General features: G+C 35.4%; 1 protein-coding gene across 5 annotated transcripts in view; it reads left to right on the top strand.

The window, feature by feature from the left end:
* Nucleotides 1-25,252, top strand: part of LOC145662718 (eukaryotic translation initiation factor 2-alpha kinase 1-like) — a 242,736-nt gene that overhangs the window by 80,474 nt on the left and 137,010 nt on the right. For all 5 annotated transcript variants that reach the window (XM_081728576.1, XM_081728575.1, XM_081728573.1 and 2 more), the window contains 2 exons: nt 18,482-18,670; nt 19,756-19,816. In XM_081728576.1, the coding sequence (XP_081584702.1) occupies nt 18,482-18,670; nt 19,756-19,816 (250 nt within the window). The remainder of the gene's footprint in view (nt 1-18,481; nt 18,671-19,755; nt 19,817-25,252) is intronic.

Genomic DNA, 25,252 nt, shown 5'->3' with positions numbered 1-25,252 from the left:
GAAACGGGTATTCATTTATTTTTTAGCCGCGCAGGTTTATTTGTAGTGGCCATTTTGTATAGGCGCGTGCGCGTATTTTGCACTTTTCAGAGGATTCCGTTAAACGCTGTAAATTTTAGGTTTTAAAGATAATGAGTTCAAACTAAAACCATTTGAAAGATAATGGAATGGGCAACATTCTGTGTTTTGTACACATTGAGACGTACTTTAGATCGTTGAAAAAAAAAAAAAAAAAAAGCTCTGAACATTGAGGTTGGAAACGTAGAAATTGCCATTTTGGAATGTACATTGTGAAACCAAATAAATGAGACTCACCTTCAATTTTTTATCTACATAGAGACTAGATAATAGACAATTTCCCAAACAAGTTTCAGATCTGAGAACCATATACTAGATTTTTTGCAAATTTTTAAACATTGTGAATTTTCGAAAATCGTGTGCTTTCACCATCAAGTATCTCTGAAAGGACACAAGTGAAAAATCTCAAATTTGCACAAAATAGACGATAATTGTGCAGTAACAAGTGGGTAAAATGGTATCACTGAGACTAGTAGTTTCTGAGTTATAAGTTGTTGCAATAATGTGAAATTCGCGATTTTAACAGCCAAACAGATGTACAAGTTTTGTGTTGATAGTAACTCAGGCATACAATTTATCTATATTTCATCAGAAGAAAAGCAGTCAAACAGCTAGAAGTTCGAGATTTGCTACTTGTAAAAGAATTATCAATGCCAGATCATATCAAAAATTTGTACCTCTGACGCAAACAAATCAGATGTTATGAATACTCACAATCAGATGAATTTAGGAGATTGCAGTACTTCAGTACTTCCAGAACATACCATGCTGTCATTTGCACCTAATGATTTCGTAGCCTGTATTTATGGATTGGAAATGATGGATTGGAAGAATTGAAGACATCAGTCAGGAAAATAACGATCTTTTTGTTCGCTTTTTCCATCCCCATGGTCCAAGAACCTCTTTTAAACTATCTACGAATGGCAAAGTGTGGGTGCCAATCACTAAGGTTCTCCGGAAACTCTCAACCCTTACAGGTCGGACTTTCAATATCAGTGCTAAACTCTGTACACAAATTGGTCAACTGTTTACCTCACTGATATCTTAACAGCAGTGTAATAGCCAGAAAAGAAAAACAGACGCGTTTCGTTTCTTGTACAAGATATGATTCATAAATTATGTACACTTTACCCATTTAACATGACTATGTACACTTTACCCATTTAACATGACCATTTTGACTTTAGCTACAAAGTTCATATCCACGCCTCATGGCGCTTCATGATATTAAATCCCAGTAAAGAAAAAAATTATAACTCAGAAACTACTCAAGTCTCAGTGATGGAATTTTACCCACTTGTTACTGCACAATTATCGTCTATTTTGTGCAAATTTGAGATTTTTCACTTGTGTCCTTTCAGAGATACTTGATGGTGAAAGCACACGATTTTCGAAAATTCACAATGTTTAAAAATTTGCAAAAAATCAAGTATATGATTCTCAGATCTGAAACTTGATTGGGACATTGTCTATTATCTAGTCTTTATGTAGACAAAAAATTGAAGGTGAGTCTCAATTATTTCGTTTCGAAACGTACAGTCCAAAATGGCAATTTCTACGTTTCCAACCTCAATGTTCAGAGCTTTTTTTATTCCGACGATCTAAATTACGTCTCAATGTGCACAGAACATAGAATGTTGTCCATTTCATTATCTTTCATATGGTTTTAGTTTGAACTCATTATCTTTAAAACCTAAAAAGTTACAGCGTTTAACGGAATCCTCTGAAAAGTGCAAACTGCACATGTGCCTATACAATATGGCCACTACAAACAAACCTGTGCGGCTTACGAATAGATGAATACCCGTTTTCAACTCCCTGAATGTGATACAAACTTAGGTAAATAAATAAATAAATAAATAAATAAATAAATAAACTAAATTTTGTCAGCAACCATCATTGGACGATTTCATTTGGATTGCCCCAAATACTATTTAATAGAAATATATGAGTTTTACCATGTATATTTATATCATGAAACTAGTTTCGATAGTTACATTCTCTTTCCGAAACTCTCTGTGCTTTTTCTGGATGTTAGGAAAATATAGGTATTTAAATATATAGTATTAGTTTACACTAATTTCCTGAATAACTTGTTGTAGTGTATAAGGTGTAAATTAAGTACAGACAACGACGTTAAATAGAGTTAGAAAGCATTAAACGTAGAACATGTGGAAGTCCGAGATGTGCACGATGTGATAAGATCATCATCATAATCATCATTTTGGTTATCAATGCACTGCTGAGTGAAGAGTCACCTCATTTTGTTACACAGAGTTCTGTCATTAGCTTTTCTCATCCATACAATTCTCCGAAATTGGTTATTTTATCTATCCATCTTGCATTTGACCGTCTTCTAGGTCTCATCTTATCTGTTGGAATCCAATGCAAAATATTCATCATGCATGGTCCATCAATTGTTGTAGCTCTGTGAGCCGCCTGTCTCCACTTTTACTTTTTGGAATTATCACATCTTCAATCTTTGGTTGAGAGCTAATCAATTTTTTGTTTTCCTCTCTCTTTCAGTTTTTGTAGTATACAGGTCTTTATTGCTTTTCTCTTAACTTTGTACTACTTGTGATCTAGATGCTCACGTCATATCCATACAGGAATACTGATATGAACATATACTTCACTTTTAAGACACGTTAACTTTCTTGTAAAGATATAATTCAAACTTCTGAATTAATTCTATGTCATTTTACATCTTCTGGTTGTTTCTTCATTTATCTTGCTGCTCGATGTTTGTAGTTGGCCTAACTACACAGTATTTTCTGCGTGCAAATTTCTTTTTCCTTCGCATTTTGATTGTATACTATTTAATTTAATTTCTTAAACAATAATAATAATTATTATTATTATTTTGAAACTTAACATCTCTCACATTTTTATCCTTGTTTCTAGTTATTGTTAACTTGAAACAAAGAGAATTATGTTGTTAGTGAATCTAAGGAGATTACAGTCTTTACCATTAATATTTCTTTTAGGTTCTTGTCAGTTTAAATTCTTGAACACTTCTTCTAGTACTACACAAACTAGTTTTCGAGAATTTGATACTCCCTATCGTACTCTTTTTCCAGTCGTGAATTTTGAATTTCTTGGTGCGGTCTAAAACAGATGTAATATCAAGTATATATATGTATGTTGTTGAGTAAAACCAAAGCGAGAGCTTTTTTACTGTCTATAAATTCTGAATACTGGAAGTTCATGATCTTTGCTTCTTTCCATAATCGGATTTAAAACTTGTATTTTTTTCAGCGTGTATTAAAACCACCAAGTTCTTTCTCCTGGTTCAAACTTAAATTTATTTCAGTTCCATTCAAAATACTTTGGGTGAACTTTTTGTACAGAACATACAGTATTCTGATCAATCTAGTTTTCAAAACGTTCTGTATCCGTTTGCTTGTATAACAGAATTATATTATCATTATTTTATTTCAACGCTGTCTGCAACAAAAGAAAGACAAATGGAGGAATTAGGATCAAGCTTTCATAGCATGACAACAACCGCATAAAATAAAATAAACGAGGACAGAGGTCAGTATGAACAATGTAAGAAGAGTTATGTCAAAATTGCGGATAATTTTTGACTTACCCTCGTATTTCCTTATGTCTTTCTTCACCATCTTACTCAGTTCTGTGTATTCTTTTCTCTTTGTTAGCCTTCCCTTCCTTTCTTCAAAAGATTTATCTTCTGAAATTTAGCTTTCTGTTTTCTTTCTGAGCCCTTCTATTTTCTGGGCTACCTCTCTTTTTCCTTTTTAATTCCTACGACTATGCACCGAGATTGAGAGAGACAGTGATAGTGAGTGGATGATGATTGTGGAATGAAGAAGTGGGAAGAAACGGGAAAATCCCGAGAAAAAACACTTATACAGTGTTTGTCCACCACAATTCTTACTCGGTGAGAGGTAGGATCGAACAACAGACCCAATGTACAGTTCGAAGCATAGAAAATGTTACAAAAAGTTTAACTAAACTTAGGAACAAACTCTTGCACCGTGTGCTTATGCATTCCGCAATACACTTCTCATCGACTAGTTACTTCCGGTATTCAACCCAACTCACCCCCTCCTCCACCTCTCCTTGTCTAAAGCGGTGTGTAACGTAATATACTCTCTCCATTCAGACGGAAAAAACAGGAACCAGTTTACAAGGTTTATAGCTCTAAAAGGTCTCTTTCATTCGTTTGTTTTGAAATACCTTTCTAGAGCCTGAATAAAACAAAACGTGGCTTCATAAACACCGTTATTTGCATTTTTTCTCTTCTTCGAAGGAGCATATCACATCAACCTAGGAAGATGCTCCTTGTGAATTCTATGGAAATTGTTAATCATGGCAGAAGGTTTCTTACTTCCCAAAGTCTGTAATGCGGGTGCAGAGCTCTAAAACCTACTGACAGAAATGAGTGTTATTCATTTCTTGTCAGTAGTTGCAGTTGGCGTCATTTCGGCAGGACAGAACGGTGTAATTGCCCCCTCCCTTGAGCTTGAGAAATACATATTGTTTGATCAAATGTGTAGTAATATAATAAAAAAAAAGTTTGACCCCAGGTCGTGCAAGTAAACTTTGTGGTGGACAAACACCGTGAGTGTGGGTTCTTCCGTTTCCTCCCACTTTTCACTCCACTATTTCCTTCATTGCTTATCGTCACCGTCTCCTTTATCCTACCCAGCATAATCGTGGGACGGAAAACTTAAAGATTTGTCCCGGGCAAAATCTAAAATGACGCTGCTTTTAACAACAAACCTATATAGTTACGATAGCACATTGCTAGAGCGCTTACATTTGGTTTCAAGAGTCGAAGGTTTGATCTCAAGCCATAACAGTTCATGGACGACATTGATATATATATATATATATATTCAAATATGGAGACAGAAAGGAATGATTTACATATGGGCCTACAAGTTTAGAATTTGAGAAAAAATGATCGGACGGCATCCATATTATGATGAAAATTGTGACTTTGTAAAACAGAAGAAAGAAAGGTTCCGAACTGCAAGGATCATATTAGGCAGTTGTTGAATTAAGATGGAGAATTCTTTTTAGGGCATCAGATGATTAGGAATGGAGGGAAAGATCTCTAGAATTAAGAATTTAAAAAGTCTTTAGCTTCCGAGCCGGGTTTCAAACCAGGAACCTTTTAGTTATCGATCCATGACTTTATCCACTCAGCCACGGAGAATTCTACGTAGCCTGTCACATATTTTTCCTTTACCTACTAGAATGGGATATTCCAAACGTTGACTCGGTAGATGCGCCGTTCAGATGGGACGCAGACCTCTTGTAGCTTAGTTATAGGGTATAATTATAGTGAACTTCCCCTTGTTCAGGAACACTTTTTAAGTCAGTAAAAGTTATTTTTATTGTGTTCATTAAGTTATATTTGATACAGAGGTAGATAGGCATCATTTGGGGGGGGGGGGGGGTTCCGGGCGCTTTTTCTCACAAGGGCCACTAGAATCTCAATGTCATAAATTAAGTTGCGCAGTTTTCTTCTACAGTAAGTCAATAGTGTTAACAATTAACAATCAAAACTTCATATTCTTTTATCAGCATATCGTTCTGAATTCTTCAAAGTATTACACAAAGTTCAAGGAATACGTATACTATATTACAAAATTAGCAGATGTTATAGTATACTACTTTTTGATGCTACAAGGTCGATCACCTTTTCATTCAAAACATTCTCTAACAAGTCCTTTTCAATAGATATCAACATAAATGTTTCCAAATGTTCCTGAGACATGGCATGTTTTCAAATGCTCCTTAACCTATTTTTAACATATTTCAGTTTTGAAAAACTTCTTTCACATGTTACAGATAAAGTCGATAGAAATGTGTGTGCTAGCAGCAAACCTGGATAAGCATTACTGTACAAATTATAATTCTGCAAGATTAAAAAGCAGAACCTTGGATAATTTTTACACGTTTTGCACTCGCATTACTTGAAAAGATTTTTTTTTTCCTAATCCTGAATCACTTGCGCTATCAGCGTAGTCAGTCCTTCTTTTCGGTTATACTCATCAGCAAGACTGACATTCAAGGATTCTCACTTTCTTGACAAATCCAATAGTTGTCTAGAATCCTTCGAAACATTTTTCCTTTTTTTTTTTTTTTTTCCTTTCTTCAGAAGGTGCATAAGTTTATTGAAAGCCGTGTCTGGAAGTTGTGTTACTTGGTTGAAGTTTCTGGGGCCCAAACACGACAAATCAGTCCATAAAGTATCTATCTTGCTTCTTGAATATTGAAGACATACTCGAAATGACCGTATTCAATATTGTGTTGAATGCTTCGATGCAGTGTCTGTTCATTGGATCAAAAGCAGCTTCATTTTCACATTCATAGGGAAATATTAGTTTCCACCTACGAAGGTGAGTTGGCGGCAGGTCAGTAGAAACAAAGGAATCACGTTCTAATTCTTCAAATCTCTTATTGGCCCATTCCGCAAACCCTTATGCTGCATTTTTAACGGATTCAAAATCATCTCTCTTCTCCTTTAGATGGGACAGAGTAGTCTGCACCATTTGATATGACTGCAATACATCAGCACCCTGTGTTTGGAGAAAGTTTGACAGAGGAGTCGTTACTTGAAATATTTGTAGGAACACTCGTGCTGTTAGAATTGTTTTCAACTTGAGAAAACCTTCTATGTATCCTTCCGCTTTGCATCTAACTTCTGGTTTGATATTTTCTGTATAAGCACTCTCCTTTATTGTTATGATAAACTCTTATGTATAAAGCATTTTCTGGGTTCAAAAAATGACCAAACGCTTTCTGCAACGCAGAGTGTTTGGGACACCATCTTGTTTCCGCAATAACTATAAGACGCCTTTGACATTTGATCTTCCAAATGTCCATTCGCAGATAAGACTCACGTATAAATACCGCACAGCACAGGCATTCAGCAGAATAAACAATGACACAGAATCAATGGAACTTTTTGTCGCATCACATATGATAAGACTGAGTATGTGAGCGTAACACCACACATGTAACTGATATAGGCACACGATACTTAAGTCTTTTGAAAAACGCAAATATTATCCTTGCATGCTACTTGCATCATCGGTTGTATTTCCAATACATTTCTTAATATCAAGGTTCAATTTCTGCAGAATTTCCAGCAGTAAATTGCAGAGAAACTGGCCTGTGGTAGGCATGCATTTTACAATGGCAACAATTCTTTCTTTAACAACAGTTTTAACAACAAACCGTAAAACAATACGGTACAGGTCTGAAACTGTTATATCTTGAGTAGTGTCTAATAGATATTATCCTAGCCCGAGAAACGTCTTTCGAAATATCTTCTCTGATAAGTGAGCTGATAGCATCCGAAACGCAGTTCACTGTGGTTTTTGAAAGGAAAGTTATGTGACTACCATCCTGCTTACTTCCTCGTGCATGACATTTTATTTTTCTCAATAACTTTATCTAAATGACTTCTACGCGGAAGATAAAATTTGATTAACAAAAGAATAATATCCAAAAAAATTCCATGATCTATAGCTGTGTCTTCCAATCTATAAGCTGCTTTATTTTCTTTTCCTCCGTAACTGAGCCCTCTTTTATCAATGAGTTTCACCACTTCGACAACTTGTTGTCTGTTCTTTTCAACTCGATTCTGATCCTGTTTTAGTTGTTCATGAAGTAGCATCCACACCTGCCTGATGTATTTTAGAAGAATCGTGTTCTCTTATTCGCTGATAAACGTGCTTAGTGTCACGTACAGAATCTTTAACAAATGTGTTGGTTCGATCTGTGGAATAAGCTATGCACACGCTGCAAAAGAACGCATTTTAAGCAGAACAATATAACAGCAAAGTTCTGTTGATGCCATCTGCTTGTTTATCAGCAAACTCAGGATATTAAAGGGTATGTTTTCTTTCAGTTGATGGAGATGGAAATCAAAAAACTTGAGGATATCATTCTCTTGTGGACGTATGAAATAGTTTGTTGTTTTGTTCTCTGCCACATCATGCTTTTCAGTGTTTTCACTGACTTCGGAATTGGGATCACTAGAACTGGAGCTTTCCTGTTCATTTTTTTCTTTGAAGCCACAATCATAGCTGATGTTGGAAGCCCACTAATTTCAAGACTCGTAAACTTTTTTTGTTCTTTTTTTTTTTTTTTTTTACTCTGATAGCAACATTCGTAGTTGATGTAGTGGGAGCACTAATTTCAGCGTTCATGGACCTAGAATTTTCTTTATCATTTTCCACTCTGACACTAACATTCGTAGCAGATAAGATAGGATCACTAACTTTAATGTTGTGTTCAGTCTGTTGTGAGTCAGTAGTTGGCAATCTTGCATGTTTGGAGGCACTAAATAGGTCTGTGATCCTTTTGCATGCATCAGAATCTGCTTTTAATAGCCTTGCCATCTTTTCAGATCGGTTCTGAGCACCACCTTTCCTTTCATTTATTGTCTCCATCTATTACCAAAGATAACTAATTGTACAAAAATATGATATAATTAAAGAACTGAAACAATTCTTTGATGGATATGCAGCTATAATATACAATATAGTATAAGTACAAGGTAACCAAAAAAGGTCTTGCCGTTTCTGACATCCCATTAATCATGCGCTTACCAGTGGCGAAGCATAATTCCACAAGTAGGGTAGGCCCGATAAACTAATATTCCCTTTTAGCTCCACTACAAGTATCTTGAAGTGCAGTTCACATTTTATTCTATCTGAGATTTGCAGGGGGACGAGGGGAATTTCCTCCTCACTTGCTGTTTTCATTTCCTGTATATGTGAAAATGGAGGGAGAGAAAAAGAAAGTACATTCTTACTGTTAGCTGTCAAATTTCTTGGATAAGCGTTCATTATTTACATCTCTCACTTTAAAGTAAGTACAATACTACATTTAATTAATGCATCACTTGAAAATAACTTCTAGAAATGTTAATAATCAGAAGGAACTTCATTTGAATCAACGCAAGATATTTAATACTGTATTCTATGCAGTGACACCAGAGGCTTCAGAGCTTAAGCACTCACCGAAATGTTATTGCAATTTTTCATTCTTTTATGTATATTGCAGAAGATTCACATTTCCAGGAATAAAGTTAGCAAAGCCCCTCCCGAAAAAAAAGCGAAGCCCCTCGAAACAAGATCGTAAGTACACCACTGATTTTATGAAATGGAAAACTCAATTAAAATTACACATAAATATTATTTATCCTGTACTGTAGTGTTTGGTAAATTTATACATACGTTTAATGTATCAGACATTTTACAAGCTATTATGGACCAGGCCACCTGTAGGAAAAAAACGGCTACTCTGAATAACTCCTGAGAGTATATACCTAAATTAAACAAGTTATCACTAATAGAAATACATAATTATACACAGAAACTTCTTACTCTGTGTTAAGGAAATCATTTTATAACGTATTAGCAAGGATGCCGATCCTGGGAGGGCCCCCCCAAAGCCCATATGGGCCCCCACATTGTATTTATGAATATACATTATTTGGAATAATTTGAATGCAATTTTCTTAAATTCCTCATATATGCTTTCTGCATCTAAATCCCCCCACCCCTCCAAATTTACAGAGAAATCGGTGCCCTTGCATATTAGGATTGAAAGATGCCTTCAACGCTAAAACTAAACTACCAGAGGCGAGCCTTCGCACCTTCCCAACAATGTGTGCAATCCCCAGCGAAAACAGCTTCGCTCCCTGAGCAGAATAGCCCGTAAGCATGTCTAGCGAGCTGGTGAGGCTCAGACGGAAGGGTCTCCAAGTGTTTCCAACCTACTATTTTTTACAGAAAGAAAACGAAATGTTGAAGTATTGACTTTATTTTATAAGAAATCAAAGATAAAGAAAATATACAGTAGAAAACAGGGTAGGCCCAGCCTCAGAGCCTCATAGTACGCTTCGTCACTAGTGCTTAGAGAGAGGAAACGAAATGACGCACGTGCCTGCCAAGCGATCGGGACTTAGTCTGACTCACTGTTCAACAACGAAAATGTAAATTGAACAAAATCAGCTAATTCTTATTGATTTTGTGGTGCTGATCACGAATTTGAAAGTTATTTTCGAATATTAGCTCTACTTTTCGTTTTACAGGCATGTCTAATAATAACGCTTTAAAAATAAATATATTCGCTTCGTTTGGGGTAAAATGTTACACTGATCTGGCAACACTGGAGAAACTATATGAACGCTTGGTTTCATTGTGTTCCTTATCCCAGTAGTGTTCTGCTATTGTTAGAAAAGACAAGTTTAGTGCAGTTATCAGCGTTTTGGGTGTGACGTTCGTGTAGTGCAGGACATAAAAATACAACTACAAGTACGCAAAAATACTGGTATTTCGAATGTATATTTTTAAATAGTTGTCGGAACTATTGCAAGTGACAATTTGAGGATTTCAATAAACAAAAATGCCGCGAAATTGTTTAAACAGTGCGGATAGCTTCTGGTACGTGTGTGGGGAAGTGACATTTTCCTCACAAAATCAGACTATAACACCACTAATAAGAAAACCCTATCAATATTACTTTGGTTGTAAAATTAGAGACCAAGATAAATCTTGGGCACCCCACATTGTGTGTAACACTTGTGCCAGCAATCTAAGAAATTGGATTAATGGGAAGGGGCGCTCAATGCCTTTTGCAGTGCCCATGATTTGGAGGGAGCCAAGTGACCACATCAGAGACTGTTATTTTTGTATGGTTCCTTCCGTCAAGAAGGGAATTTCCACGAAGAAGAAGCGGGCCTTGATCTATCGTAACATTCCTTCTGCAATGCGCCCTGTTCCACATGGAGAAGGACTACCTGTTCCTGACCCACCTAAAGAATACGATCTTTTTTCTGATGATGATCAAGAAGTTGAAGCTCCTGAATCAAGTACTTCGAAGGACCCTACGTTTGTTGTAGAAGAACCTCCATGTGAACCACATAGACTTACTCAAGAGGAACTAAGTGATCTAATCACAGACTTGAACATCTCGAAAAGCAAAGCCGAAATTTTAGTGTCACGCTTAAAGCAATGGAATTTATTGCAGGAAAAAGTAAATATTTCAGTGTATCGGAATAGGGAGAAGATGTTCACTTCATTTTTTACTATGGAAGACACACTTGTGGCATGTACAGATGTAAATGGTTTCATGAGGGCACTTAAAATTAATTACGAACCTACGGAGTGGAGGCTCTTTATAGATTCGTCCAAGGTGAGTTTAAATGCAGTGCTTTTACATATTGGAAATGAACTTCCTTCAATTCCTGTAGGTTGCGCAGTTCATATGAAGGAATCTTGAAACGTTTACTTCAAGCCATTAAATATTACGATTTTCAGTGGCTTATTTGTGGTGAACTTAAAGTAATAGCACTGTTGCTAGGTATGCAGTTAGGGTATACAAAGTATTGTTGCTTTATATGTGAATGGGACAGTAGAGATCGTGGATCTCATTACCGCAAAAGTGATTGGAGTACCAGAGAAACTCTTCAGCCGGGAGTGAAAAATGTGCAGCATGAACCACTGGTAGATCGTAACCGAATTTTGCTTCCCCCTCTACATATTAAATTAAATCTTATGAAAAGTTTTGTTAAGAGCATGAACCAAGAGGATGAGGCCTATAAGTACCTAAGAGGACAATTCCCTCGATTAAGTGATGCCAAAGTTAAAGAGGGTGTTTTCATAGGGCCACAGATTAGGCAACTATTCAAAGATCACAAGTTCGACGAAATTCTCCAAGGTGAGGAGAAAGCTGCGTAGGAAAGCTTGAAGAGTGTTTGTTCACAGTTCTTGGGAAGACACCGAGCAACAAATTACAAACAACTGGTAGCAAAGTTGTTATTGTGCTACGAAAATCTTGGTTGCAATATGTCTCTGAAACTCCACTTTCTTCATTCACATCTAGACTTCTTTCCTGAAGATTGTGGAGCAGTAAGTGACGAACATGGTGAGCGTTTCCACCAAGATATTGCAGCCATGGAGAAGAGATATGAGGGAAAGTGGAGTTCTAACATATTGGCCGACTACTGTTGGACTATTGCAAGGGATGCTCCAGATGTAATCTACAAAAGGCAAGCCAAACGAAGACGCTCAAAATAAAATAAACATAATCCTGTACAAGGGATCACATGAAATTTTGTCTACATTGCAGTGTAGTTCTTGCACAAAAAGGTATTTGTACATATTTTTCATGTTTTGATGTTAATACTGATTTTTATTACGGAATTGTTAATGTTTAACTTGACTACGGGTACTTTATTTTCTGTATCGCTGTGAAACTGGTATTTGCGCAATTTTGAAAAAGGAAGTACAAGGGTATAGAAAGCTATAGGTTAGGGTACTTCTTAACTCCCCAGCTTATCACATCACAGTGAAATAGATAAAAAAAAGTGAAATGTAGGTTTTTACAAGGATTTTGCTTAAATGTTCTATAAATATTAATACATTTGTATATATACAGCTACTGTTGTACAAGGGCGTTTTTTTTTTTTTTTTTTTTTTTTACAACCTGAGCTAAGAAAATTTTTCTATTATCATTTCCTTTCATATTATGCTTAAATGAATGTAAAAATAGCAATTTCAAAGAATTTACATACTTTCGATCAAAATTTGTTGAACAGTGATCGATCTTGTTGCACATACGTCATGTCCAAGTGATTCGTTTGGAAATTGATAATAGTCAAGCAGTCCCTGTCTAATATATGACAACCATAAACCAGACCCAGGCCAATTACTCCTACCAACCCCCAAACCAGTCACAAGTAGGCCTACATGTATACTGGAAGGGACCCACGGTTTCTTCCTCGGTAGCAGAGAAGCCAAAACTTAATATTCTTTTTTTTTTTCTTGGAGCAATCAAGCTTATTTTAATTTCCAGGAAATATATGGAAACACCCCTTTTCAACTGTAACAAATTTATTACAATCCCAAAATATTCAACAACAATAACATGGAAAATATAAACCAGCAAATAACGGAAATAGTGTAAACTAAATTTCAAAGAAGTGTTATTCCAAACAATTATGCAAGTAGTAATTTCCAGCTTCTAATAAATATCAAACATTAATTCCAAAATTTTTTTTTTTTCTGACGCCAAAAATAACTTAATTTTTCTTCCACATAAGAATCAAGGCTGAAACTACGGTCAACAAATTTTGTAAGGTTTATATCAAGGACTTTACTTTTCGTCGTCAACATTTAATTCAATCCTAATTTTTATTACCTTTAACAGAGCTTCAAAACAGTTTACTTAATTCACACCAAAATTTATTAATGCAAGAAGTTACGTAAAAATCCTCTACTTAATATTCCCTTCGCTTCAGTTCAATCTTATCTGTTTTTGTCAAATAGATTTGCGCTCAAAATGACTAACGATGGCTACCTTTACTTTTATATACCAAATCTATTCTTTGGGATCCGAACCACATGGGGATCCGAACCCAGGAAAAAGGGAGGTAACCCAGTACTATACAGGAAATGAAGAGAGGGCGAAATTAATTTAAAATCTCCTTCCACAATCCAAAAAGAGGTTATATATTTCGACCTCCCGTCATTCCTCATACAGCACTAGAGTACTGCCCAATTTTCTGTTTTGTCATTTCACTCTACTTACCAATAATCACACACATATCACAATTATTCAAAAATACCGATTAATTTTTTCACCACTCAATTGCTCTTTCACTAGTCTTCTTCAGCCGAAATAATATTTCAAACACTAATTTCCAAACTAGAATTTAATATGTTGTATTTCCCGAAACCATTTTTACACATTTTAGAATTTTCAGCCACTAGCATGGCACTTTTTCTCATTGTGCTACGCTTGCTACTTGTCCATGAAAATGTAAAGGAAAAGATGGTTAATGTGAGTCGAATTAGAATCAAAATTACCTTTCACTTTGTACATATATACAAGACTCATTTTAAGAATTGAAGCCTTTTCATGTTCTCAGATTGCTTCATCCAGTCTTACGTTCAATCTTCAGCACGAATTAAGGTGACGAAGGTACTCAGGACAGTCATATTCACCCAAGAGAACGCTTGGCTCGAATAGATTGAAAACCACTGGACTAAAGCTCATTCAACGAACCTTCTGATCCTGTTGTAAACATTGCAGAATTGTGTTACTCCGCCAGTCATCGGATGATTGGCTATCGGTCAGCGCTTCTTTCGAGAAGCACGTGCCTGTACCCTGTCGATGTTTTACTTATTTCCCGCATGTGGTCAAATTGTTAACTGTGATTCGCGCTAAAGTTGGATCAAAACCACTTTCAATGCATGCGCATTCTCTTTTATTGCATTAATTCAATTTAGTTCTTAGATAAAGTGTTGTTTCTGTTGTCTAATTCTAAGGAATTCTGGTAATGAGCCTTATAAGCAAGGACTATTTTCTTCTGCCGCATGGGTGTTCTAAGGCTCTCTAACTAATATAATCAAACAATCACCACGTGCATTTGTTTACATGAGGTATTGAACGTTCCTTGAATAAACTTTAGAGTACCATGGATCGTAGTAAATGTTCAGTTACTGTAAAACCTAAAACTAGAACGAAACAACCTCTAAAATAATTGTAGAAAAATTTTGATTTAGAGGAGACATTTCTCTTAAAATTTAAATATTCGTTCTTTTACTGGCCTTTGATTCACGGGGTTCAGCATTTGATTCACAGTGGAAGAGTATTGAAACCTGAACGCAATATGGTGGTTCGAATTCCGCCTTTGTTAACCCACATCTCATATATTTAGGGGACACTAAACTCAAATCGAACAAACCAACCAAACAATATTCACTTACAAAATTGCCAAGTAAGAATTAATATAGAAGAAACGATTAAATGAAATATACTTAGAAGCAGTGATGTAATGTTAAAATTTTGGTACTTCTACACTCGACCTCTTTACCCAGCCATAGAACTTGTTCTTTAAGGTGAAGATGTAAAATATATATTCTAGAGTATAAAATTATTAGGTGGGTATACACCATATACTCCCGTATACGCCCCATTACCTTCCTGCTTGGAAGGAAAATTTAACAGAGGTGTAGTCTCATCAATATTATTTAATATATATTTAGAAAAGAATATTCAAGAAGGGCCTACATAAGAAAGACAGTAGGAGTATAAGAGACAGAAGCAATGGCGATTTGAGAGCAATGGTCTATATCGAAGTAGGGGTGGGTGCGGTGAAGGTAAACAAGTGAATAGTTTTGAGTATCCAGGTATTGATTCTATGTGTAATCTGTATGCGCAATTAGGAAGAACAATACATATAATTCAAATTACGAAATATGAAATTCTATTTCTAATAATTGATATAACAACATTTTCAGTTCTATCAGCTCCTCAAGTATTTTCTTCAAGTTGTTTTGGTGTATCTCCTCTTGCCATAAATACTCAATACTTCCAAATGATACTGTTAATGGTCTCAGCATTGTTCTTCTCTCCCCCCCTCCCCCACGCCCGCCGCAAATTCGACATGCATTCTATTTACGATTTGTCAGTGGCATCAAACGCTGAATTAGGTTTTGATTTATTTTTGCAGAACCAAAGTTATACTCTTTGTGATTTTTTTCTTCATTGAAGTGATGATTGGTGCTTGCAAAATTGAGTCTTCTTCTTACTGTATAGTTACAGTTTGTTTACCCGTAGCTTCATTCCGGTTTTGTACGGCCAAACCTAACTATCTGAAGCTTCACTGCTGTTATGCTTATACGGCTGATTCTCAATACCCGATAAATCAAAACGATTTCTTCGGGAAACTTTCCTGAAACACTTTCTGTTCTGGGCTCTGCCCGTGAGCTCATCAAAATTGAATGAAGCATCATCAAGTCTGCAATATATTCCAATTTACTTGTAATTAATTGAGTAAACATAATTCTATTGAACCACCGGAACCCCTTCTTCGATATTTTGTACTGAATTAGTAGAGTTATTAATTACTCTTAGCTGAATCGATGGATCTCGAAAAAGGGCAGAGCAAAGCGATATGATGCAATCGAGAACAACAGAAGCAAAGTTTCCCCATGCAGGATACACTCCCCTAACGTGCTTTAAATTGCATGTTATGATTCATAGTGAAGTGGAAGGATTGAGAAGCAGTGGAAGATAAAGATTTTGTTCTTCTAGGTTTAAAATGTACAAGGTTTTAAATCATCCGACGACTTTGTTTTAAATATTTGTAACTGTCGTTCTGTTGATTCCATAAGTTGCTATATCATTGGCTTTTTGGAGCGTCAAGTCTTGTGTGTTTAAAAGTAGCGTCTGGTGGCCTCATTTTTATTCTGACGATAATCTTCTAGACAACATGAATACTCACTTCCTTAAATCCAGAACAAATCTGTTGATCCAAAACAAAGCTTTTTATTTATTTTTACAAATGGAAATTATACGCTATGTAATTCGTCGTTCAAGCATTGTGCTCACAGTGATTGATCGAAGCTGGCCAACACATATCCCAAAGTTGTTCATACGCTTCTTCAAATGTACCCAATAATGTTGGTTTCTTTATCGATTGAAGCATTTTTTGCGCGGTGTGTAGCTGTTCAAACCTCCGTATGTATGATTGAACATGCCCTTCAATCACATTAAACGGTTGAAGAACATTCAAGTGTGCCATGATTGGATCGATTTTATCTTCTTGAATGAACTGCGATAAGACCTGCTATCTGAGTCCTATGTTAACTTTTACTTTAGTACATAAAATACGGTAGAAAAAAAAAAACTTTTGTAACCGCATAAGTATGCTTTATTTAGCCCTTTTGTACTCCATATCCTAATAGTCATTTGAACCAATGCACCAATTATAGTGTTTGATCAACAATGAAACTATTAAAACATATTATACTACAAACCTTTATTTGAACAGAATCAACTCCATCTTTATGTACAGTTTGTAGGCTGGAGCACTGCGGCTCAGTTGTAGAGCGTGGTAGAGCGCTTACCTCTGGTGTGTGAGATCCCTGATTCGATTCCCAGCAAGTTAAGTTTTGGTGAATAACATCGTTCTTGTAGTTTTTTTCGGGTGCTCTCTTTTCCCCCCGCATTCTCATTCCACCGATTCTTACATCATTATTCACTTGCCTTAATCATCTGTCTCCCTTAGCTTGAAGGGTATAATCGTGGGTTGTTAAGCTGAAAGATTTCATTTTATTTTCATTTTAATTTGTAGGCACAATTAAATTAGTTTTGCCTTTCTTGCCAATATCCCAACAAGCATTATTATTATTATTAATTATTATTATTATTATTATTATTATTATTATTATTATTATTATTATTATTATTATTATTATTATTATTAGTAGTAGTAGTAGTAGTAGTAGTAGCAGTACTAGTACTAGTACTAGTACTAATAGGAGGGGGAGGAGAGAGAAAAAAAGGATACGAAATGCGAGTAAGAACAAGCAGGGATACAAATAACGAAAGAAACGTTTAGTTGAAAGAAAAGAGTAGGTTGTAGGCCTTTGAGTAGGAAAGCTGATTCTTTAGATGTTTTGTTTAAAGTGTTGTAAAGTGCATCCTGCTAAGGTGACGTTTAAAATGTGGACATGGAATAGAAAAGAAACTTTAATTGAATGGGAAAACGAATGAGGAATTACTGTGAGTAGTAAGGTGAAGGGAAAAGCAACGTTGAAGGTAATATAAAAGAGGAAAAGAAACTAGTGACGATTATTTGAGAAGGAATTGTCTTATGGAAGGTTATAATGAGTTTGAAGGTAAAAGAGAAAAATGAGATCTTTCAGTTTTACGTTATGTTAATACATTGTCAAATATTTGGATTCGCTGAAGTTGAAAGTATGAAATTCAGTATTCAGAATAAGCTGTTCACTAGAAATGAGCGAACACTTCTTAACACTTAAAAATTTCCAGTTTCCACGCTAATCAAATTTTCGATTTCATATTTATTAAGCACTTTTCCTATACGAGCTTTAGTGATACTCCTCTTAGTAATTGTCCCAAGACTTAGCTCTTATTGTTAGTTTTATATTACCATATATTTCTCCATACAGTATACTCCTCCTTCTCCTATTACTACTACTACATTAACACCACCACCACCACCCTCTTCCTCCTCTTCCTCCTCCTCCTATGGGAGCACACAATGTGCGGAATAGAAATTAGTCAAGAAGTAGATATTAGCTTCTCACATACGTCAAATTCTTCGTTAAGATTAAAGTACTTATAATGTTACATATAATGCATGGTCCACAAATTTTCGTTTTTCTTCTGAGTAAAAAAAAAAAAAAAAAAAAAAAGTTTACATTTGAGAGTATTTTCATACAAGAATATTGTTAAGAGTGTTTCACAATTTTCTCAACCTGTTTCCCACCATCTCGTCATTGAAAATTATGACTAATAGTGTTTTATATAAACAATATAATTTATTATGCTTAGTAAATATTGATAGTAAAATCTTATTTTTTCGTTATAGATGCCGCAGTTATGAGAAGAGTTTGAGAGAAGTGAGGACATTTGCTCAGCTGAGTGAGCTAAATCACCCGAACATAGTATCCTATAAATGTGCTTGGTTAGAACCTCTCACGGAGACCGAATGTACTAATACATTCTTAAGTGGTGAGGATACGCTCACTGGAATCGATACATCTGATGTAACACTAAAGTAAGCTTCGTTTTGATGTTTCGTTTCCGTTGCTCCTTATTTTATAAAAATATTTTTTTATTTATTTATTTCTGTAATATTGGTTTGATAAGTACTTCAGTGTTACCTTAGGATTTAGTATAAGATAAATATTGTAATTGTTCAAAGAGAGAAAATCAAAGATTGTTCAAGAGAAGGAATCAGTGGAATTTGAAAATAGGAGTTAGAATTAGTGGAATTTGTTGTTATCACACGTATTTGTTCTTCGAAAGTCTGGGATTATTGCGTTCAATCTTCTCCTTTATCGTCTTGAATTAATCATCTGCCTTGGCTTACTACAAGTTTCTCCAGTTTATTTTGAGTAGAACATTGTTGAGTAGAATACAAAGTTCTTTAATACATTTACATAAGCCATTGAAAATTTTAACAGAAAGAACACGAACCAAACCGTCAGGTAATGTATGCACTTCCTTAATGACTCCCAATTTCCACGATAGAGGTGGTAAGTTATTTTCTTTGAGTATCACAAACTTATTGGGCATATATTGACACGGCGTATTTTTAACTTGTTTTACCTTGTAGTCGTGTTGTACCATCTCCAAAACGTTGAAATTATTGTTGGATTTTTTGCTATATTTGAATTAAACTAATCTGCCTAACAAATGTCGAAATATTTTTTATTTATTTATTTATTATTATTATTATTATTATTATTATTATTATTATTATTATTATTATTATTATTATTATTATTATTATTATTACAGGTGTAAATGTAATGAAAACTGACAAGGCTATACACAGCTCTTATAAAATATACACAGTTATTCGACAGTTTCGGTAATGTATCAGTATCTTTATCACACACAAAGAGCTTCTTATATACACAAAGCCAAGATGTATTACAAAGAAGAATTTTTCTGTATAAATATCTCTATTTGTGTCCAAAGAACACCTCCTCTTCTCCTTACTAATTTTTCTAATTTAATAAATTTCCCACGCAATTTTAGTAGATGGTTATCAATTAATGCTGCTTAAAATAAGGTGAATTTTCATTTTTGAGATTTATTCGATTAAATAGTTGTTCTATACTTTTCCTATTATAGGGAAGATTCTACATCCAATACTGTATATACAGATGATGATGACAATTCCATTGTGTTCCAGGTTAGTATTGCAATCATAGAAATTGGAAAGGAAGATCGAAATATGTAGAATTATTATTGTAAGTATAAAGGATGATTCATATGAACGAACACATTTATTTATTCTAACATGATTGATGCGAACATCCAATTTTCTCATTGTGGTTCGGATTCCACGTTAATCAGTAGGTCTCGTCTCACATGTCTTGCTGCTGAAAGGAACGTTAAACTTAAAATGAACTTAACCAACTTTCGCACATCATGTGATAAGTATTTGGGAGGTCCGTAAAGCTTATAGCAAATGGTAAACTTGTTCATCTTGCTGCTGAATGTCCTCAATTTACAACTCAAAATTATTTTCATAAACTTTGAAGTACACTTTCATATTTGCGACCTTGAAACCAACATTAGAATTGCTCTATATCATCCAACATTTTAAAGAGTTACTCAACATACTCTTATGAAATTGCATTGGCACTCGAGTAGTGCCACAGTTTTCTAGAAGGTTGGGTTCACTATCCTGTGTGCCGATAATACAAATCAACCTTAGACTTTCGATGGATACATAGACTGTTCTTCAATAATATGTAGATTTTCAACAGTCCGTATGCGCATGTTCTGTAAATTGAAATAATTCCACAAATGGAACCATGCTCCATCTTTAAACTATGTGATGGGCAGTATTTCAGGATTTGTAACGATGAACTCCTGAAACCAATGGCAGTATTTCTCATGTTTATCCTTATCTGAATGTGGCAATTGTTGTACAAAGCATATACCACTTCGGGCCCGAGCCGTAAATATTTAAATATACAACCATATTTTTCGGGTCCAATTTTGTAAACATACCGTACAACGATATTTATTGGACCATTCTATCTGGAGAACTTTTAAAGCACAACTGCAAAATTAAACCTCTAAGTGCTGTAAATAAAAATACAATTTTACGCTAATTAAGTTTCTGTAATTCGGGCTTATTTCGGGCTCATTGGATTGTCACACGCACTCGGGCCGGGCTCGGGCCTAAATGCTAAAACATATTTCGGACTCGGGTCAGGCCTTACATAAATTCACGGGCCGGGCCGGGCCGGGCCCGGGCTAAAAATTCCGGCCCGTGCCGACCTCTAGTGCAGAAGGCCCGTGTACACCTGCTATCGCGTCGCTTACCGAACGTGAGACGAACTGCAGGAAACGAAAAAAGTACGTGGCGGGTTCCAAATGGAAGAAAGTTGTCACAATGAATGAATCATTTGCCCATCTCACTGCTGGTGGTCAAATTCAGGCGATCACATATCGTAACATTGACAGCAAAGGTCGCAGCAACGTTGTTCGTCAGTGCAGGGAGTTTCTCTCGTGACTTTATGGTTGTTACGGGATTCAAATATGAGAGTAAGTTGATAATATGGTAAGTGGACAAAACTTCGATATTTCCAAGAATCCATTCTGACACCTATCTATCGGAAAGACATCCCACAATTGTATAAAATGAACGCGAAGCAGGTAATGATCCATATGGACAGGGCTTCGAGTCATAGCACCAGCGAACATCTTTACGATTTTATCAGGAAATTGCAGAGGAATTAGGAATTTGTGTTAACTGTTTGAAGACATTCCTGTGAAAAGCTCAGATGCCCGTCCAATGAATCTTTGCGCATTTGGACTGCTGAAACGACCTCTTCAACATCGCCCGCGCACCCAGAGGGGTCTATGGAAAGCTTGTGGGAGGAATGGGAGAATTTTCATATCTGTCCTGCGCCTGAGCTTGCTTGAATGGAAACTGCGATGCCATGTAATAGTCCACAATGCGGGGTGTCCAATAGAACATGATCGATGAAGGCGCGGTATCTCTTAAGGTGAGTACCCGTCAAAAATGGTCTGATAAAGCCAACAACCTACTGTAAAAGCCTCGCTTTGCATTCTTTTAAGCCTTTCTTCTAACAAGCAATTTATCTAGTGTTTCATTCCAAGTGAACACGTAATCAAATAGCATAATACTTAGTGTAACACATCTCTCGAAGCATGAGTGTGGTTAAAATATACTCATGTCCAAAATTATTGTCGCATGTCTCTAAATACGTTGTTGTAGGAATATAATTTGATAACCAATTTGCCCGGTATTCCTTATAATGTTAGAATCTGTATAATCGGCAGTCATATACGTGGCAAATTTCATGTCAAAAGAGCAGTTAAAAACAATAAAACGAAAATAAAACTTTCTTGTTTATTTAGCAACATTTTGTTTTACTCATTCTAATTTTTGTATTTATAATTCTTTTCCTATGAAATTTACCACAGATATACATTTCCCGATTATACACATAGTATCAGTATTAAAAGTACCGTACAAAATCATTATCAAATTATATTCTCACAAGAAGACAGTTATAGATATGCGACAATCATTTTGGACATGAGTGTACATAGGAAGTTCTTTATTTCCCTGTGGGTTAAAAATGCAATGTAAGTTAGCTTTTTTAAAAATCTATTTCGATCTGACCATAAGTGAAGGGAAAATACGAAAGATAAAGCTTTTGTTGCTTAAATATGATAGTGCTTGCATCAGGTTTGGTGGACAATAGGTCTGCTTTTATGTCATTGAATTTATCTTCCTACTGTCTAAAATAATTTTGTTGGAGCCGTCTTTCCTTCATATGAAATTGGCCTGGTAAGTAAAGAAAATTTGCCTGAGCAATTAAGTTATTTCTTTTCATTTGATCGAAAACATCCTGCAGTAATTATAATATGATGTGTAACTAAATGTGTGAGGCCGGACTTACATGAAAGAAAATAGTAGTAGAAAATGGATCGATCTGGGCCATATGAGAACAGCATAGAACAACTCAGGAGCCCCTGGGAAATTGAGCACCTTACACCGTGAACCCACGGTTTTTTACGACCTCCATTTTAGGGGTGAATTTGTTCCCTTTTATGAGCACTTTTTAGGGGGTGTATTCGTTCCCTTTTATGACCTCTTTTTAAGGGGTGAACTCGTTCCCTTTTATGAGCATATTTTCCAACCCCTATGTTAATTACGAACACATAGATAACACATAAGGCTACGTAACACACAGCAGAGCAGATAACACATAAGAGTACGTAACACAACAAGGGTGTACTCGTTCTCTTTTATGAGCATATTTTTCAACTCCTATTTTAATTACGAAACATAACAAGGGTGTACTCGTTTCCTTTCACGACCTCCATTTTAAGGGTATACTCATTTCCTTTTATGAGCATATTTTCAACCCCTATTTTAACATAGCAGAACATCAGACTACGTAACATAACGAACATACAGCAGAGCAGATAACACATAAGACTCGTTCTCTTTTATGAGCACATTTTAAGGGTGAACTCGTTTCCTTTTATGAGCATATATTCCTACCCCTGTTTTAACATAGCAGAACATAACGAACATAACAGAACTAGTAAAAGAGTATGACTTATTTTTCAACCCTTATTTTAACATAGCAGATAATACATAAGACTACGTACTTTTTCCACCTCTTATTTTACCACAGCAGAGAATACATGGAGACTACGAACACATAGTAGAGCAGATAATCTTTTAGAGGTGGACTCGTATGATCACTTTTCCACCCCTGTTTTTACCATGGCAGATAATACATAAGACTACGTAACATAGCAGGGGTGTACTCGTTCCAACCCTATTTTAACATAGACAATGAGCACATTATAGCAAAGATTACTGAACCGTCCACCCACGGTCTACAGGTAGTCATTTTAAGGGGTGTATTCATTTTCCCACCCTTATTTGAACATAGCAAATTCATTCCACTCCTAATTGAACATAGTCCATTTTAAGGGTGTATTCATTCTCTTTTATGAGCATCGTTTCCAACCCCTAATCAAACACAGCAACAAACTAGAGAATAATGGGGATGTACTTGTTCCCTTTTTTAACCCCTATTTACCACAGAGGCTGCGAACATAGGATATTACATAGCAAAGAATTCTTTTTACCTGGGTCTTATAGTTTATGTGGGATACGCCCTTTCTATGACAATTTTAACCGATTTGGATGAAACTCGGCATATGGGGGTTTTCGGACATGCTGATTACGAATATCATATTTATTTTTACCTGCGTCTTATAGTTTATGTGGGATACGCCCTTTGTATGACACCTCAGAAGTTCTATACCATTTTGTACTATTTACGAAGGGATAACTTTTGAATGAGCATTTTAATTAACTCAGAATTTTATAATATTCAAATAAACGAAGAAATAAATTCGGATGGAGTATTTAGTTTTGTACCAAGCGAAGGCGAAGAAGGTCTATTTTTACTAACTGAGCATTTTATACCTTTTTGTGCTATTCAAATAATCAAGGGAATAAATTTGAGTAGTCTATTTTATTTTTGTACCAAACCGAAAAAAGCAAGGAAATACCATTTTAACTAGCTCAGCATGTTATAACTTTTTGTGCTACCCATTTGAGTAGTGTACCCAATTTCTTGACCATGTTGTACTTTTTAAACAAACAAAGGAATAAATTTGTGTGACCTATTCACTTTTGTAGCAATGAAAGAACTAACATTTTGTACTAATCAAATTTGGGTGGCCTATTTAGTTTTGTCCATTCTTTAACTAACTCAAACAAACGAAAGAATAAATTTGAATGGCTTAAGCAAAGAAGGTTAATTTATACCCTTTTGTGCTATTAAGTTTGAGTGACCTATTGAAGAATGAATAAATTTTGTTTGCAATTAAAAAAGCGGAGAAGGTCTACTTTCTGTACCTACCAGAGAAAAACAAAGAAAGACCATATTGTGCTACTCAGACAAACGAAGGAATAAATTTGTGTGACCTATTCACTTTTGTAGCAATCAGAAAAAGCCCCTTTTAGTTTTATACCAACCACGAAGGTCCATTATAACAAGCTCGGTATTTTTATCCTTGTGGTGCTACATTTTATATTTTTGTGTCATCCAGAGAACAATTTAAATTTACTCTCACGTTACTAAGTAAGGTTCATAAAATATTTGAACGTGAGATTTAACAAACCGGAGTTGCATCATAATTCAATTATAACTTAATTCAGTAGAACATACTTCATAGCAATTGAGGTTATTAAGAGACTAAGACGTACTAAAGAAAAAAGAAGAAACAGCATGCTTGGTCATTTTGAATCACAGCAGAAGAATCAGCTCATCAAGGAGAAGAAAAGTTTTTTAAAGATCCATGTTGAACACCATCTATAAAGAGTGCTGAAGATATTTAAGCAATGTTACGAATGCGTATTGCTAATATTGCTAGTATACTGCCTATTGCTCAACGATTCAATCATTTTTTAGACTTTCCTTCCTCGTCTAAGTTCAAAAAGACAAATATATATTTTTGCATTTATGTATTTTATTGGAAAATAATAGAACATACATCATGATGTTTTGTATTGCCTTGAAAACATATTATTAAACACGGAGAATGCATAGAA

Source organism: Thermobia domestica, chromosome 10, assembly GCF_964235325.1.
Source record: "Thermobia domestica chromosome 10, izTheDome1.hap1.1, whole genome shotgun sequence".
Taxonomy (NCBI): domain Eukaryota; kingdom Metazoa; phylum Arthropoda; class Insecta; order Zygentoma; family Lepismatidae; genus Thermobia; species Thermobia domestica.
Note: the sequence above shows the minus strand (reverse complement) of the source record. Positions and strands in the feature narration are given on the sequence as shown.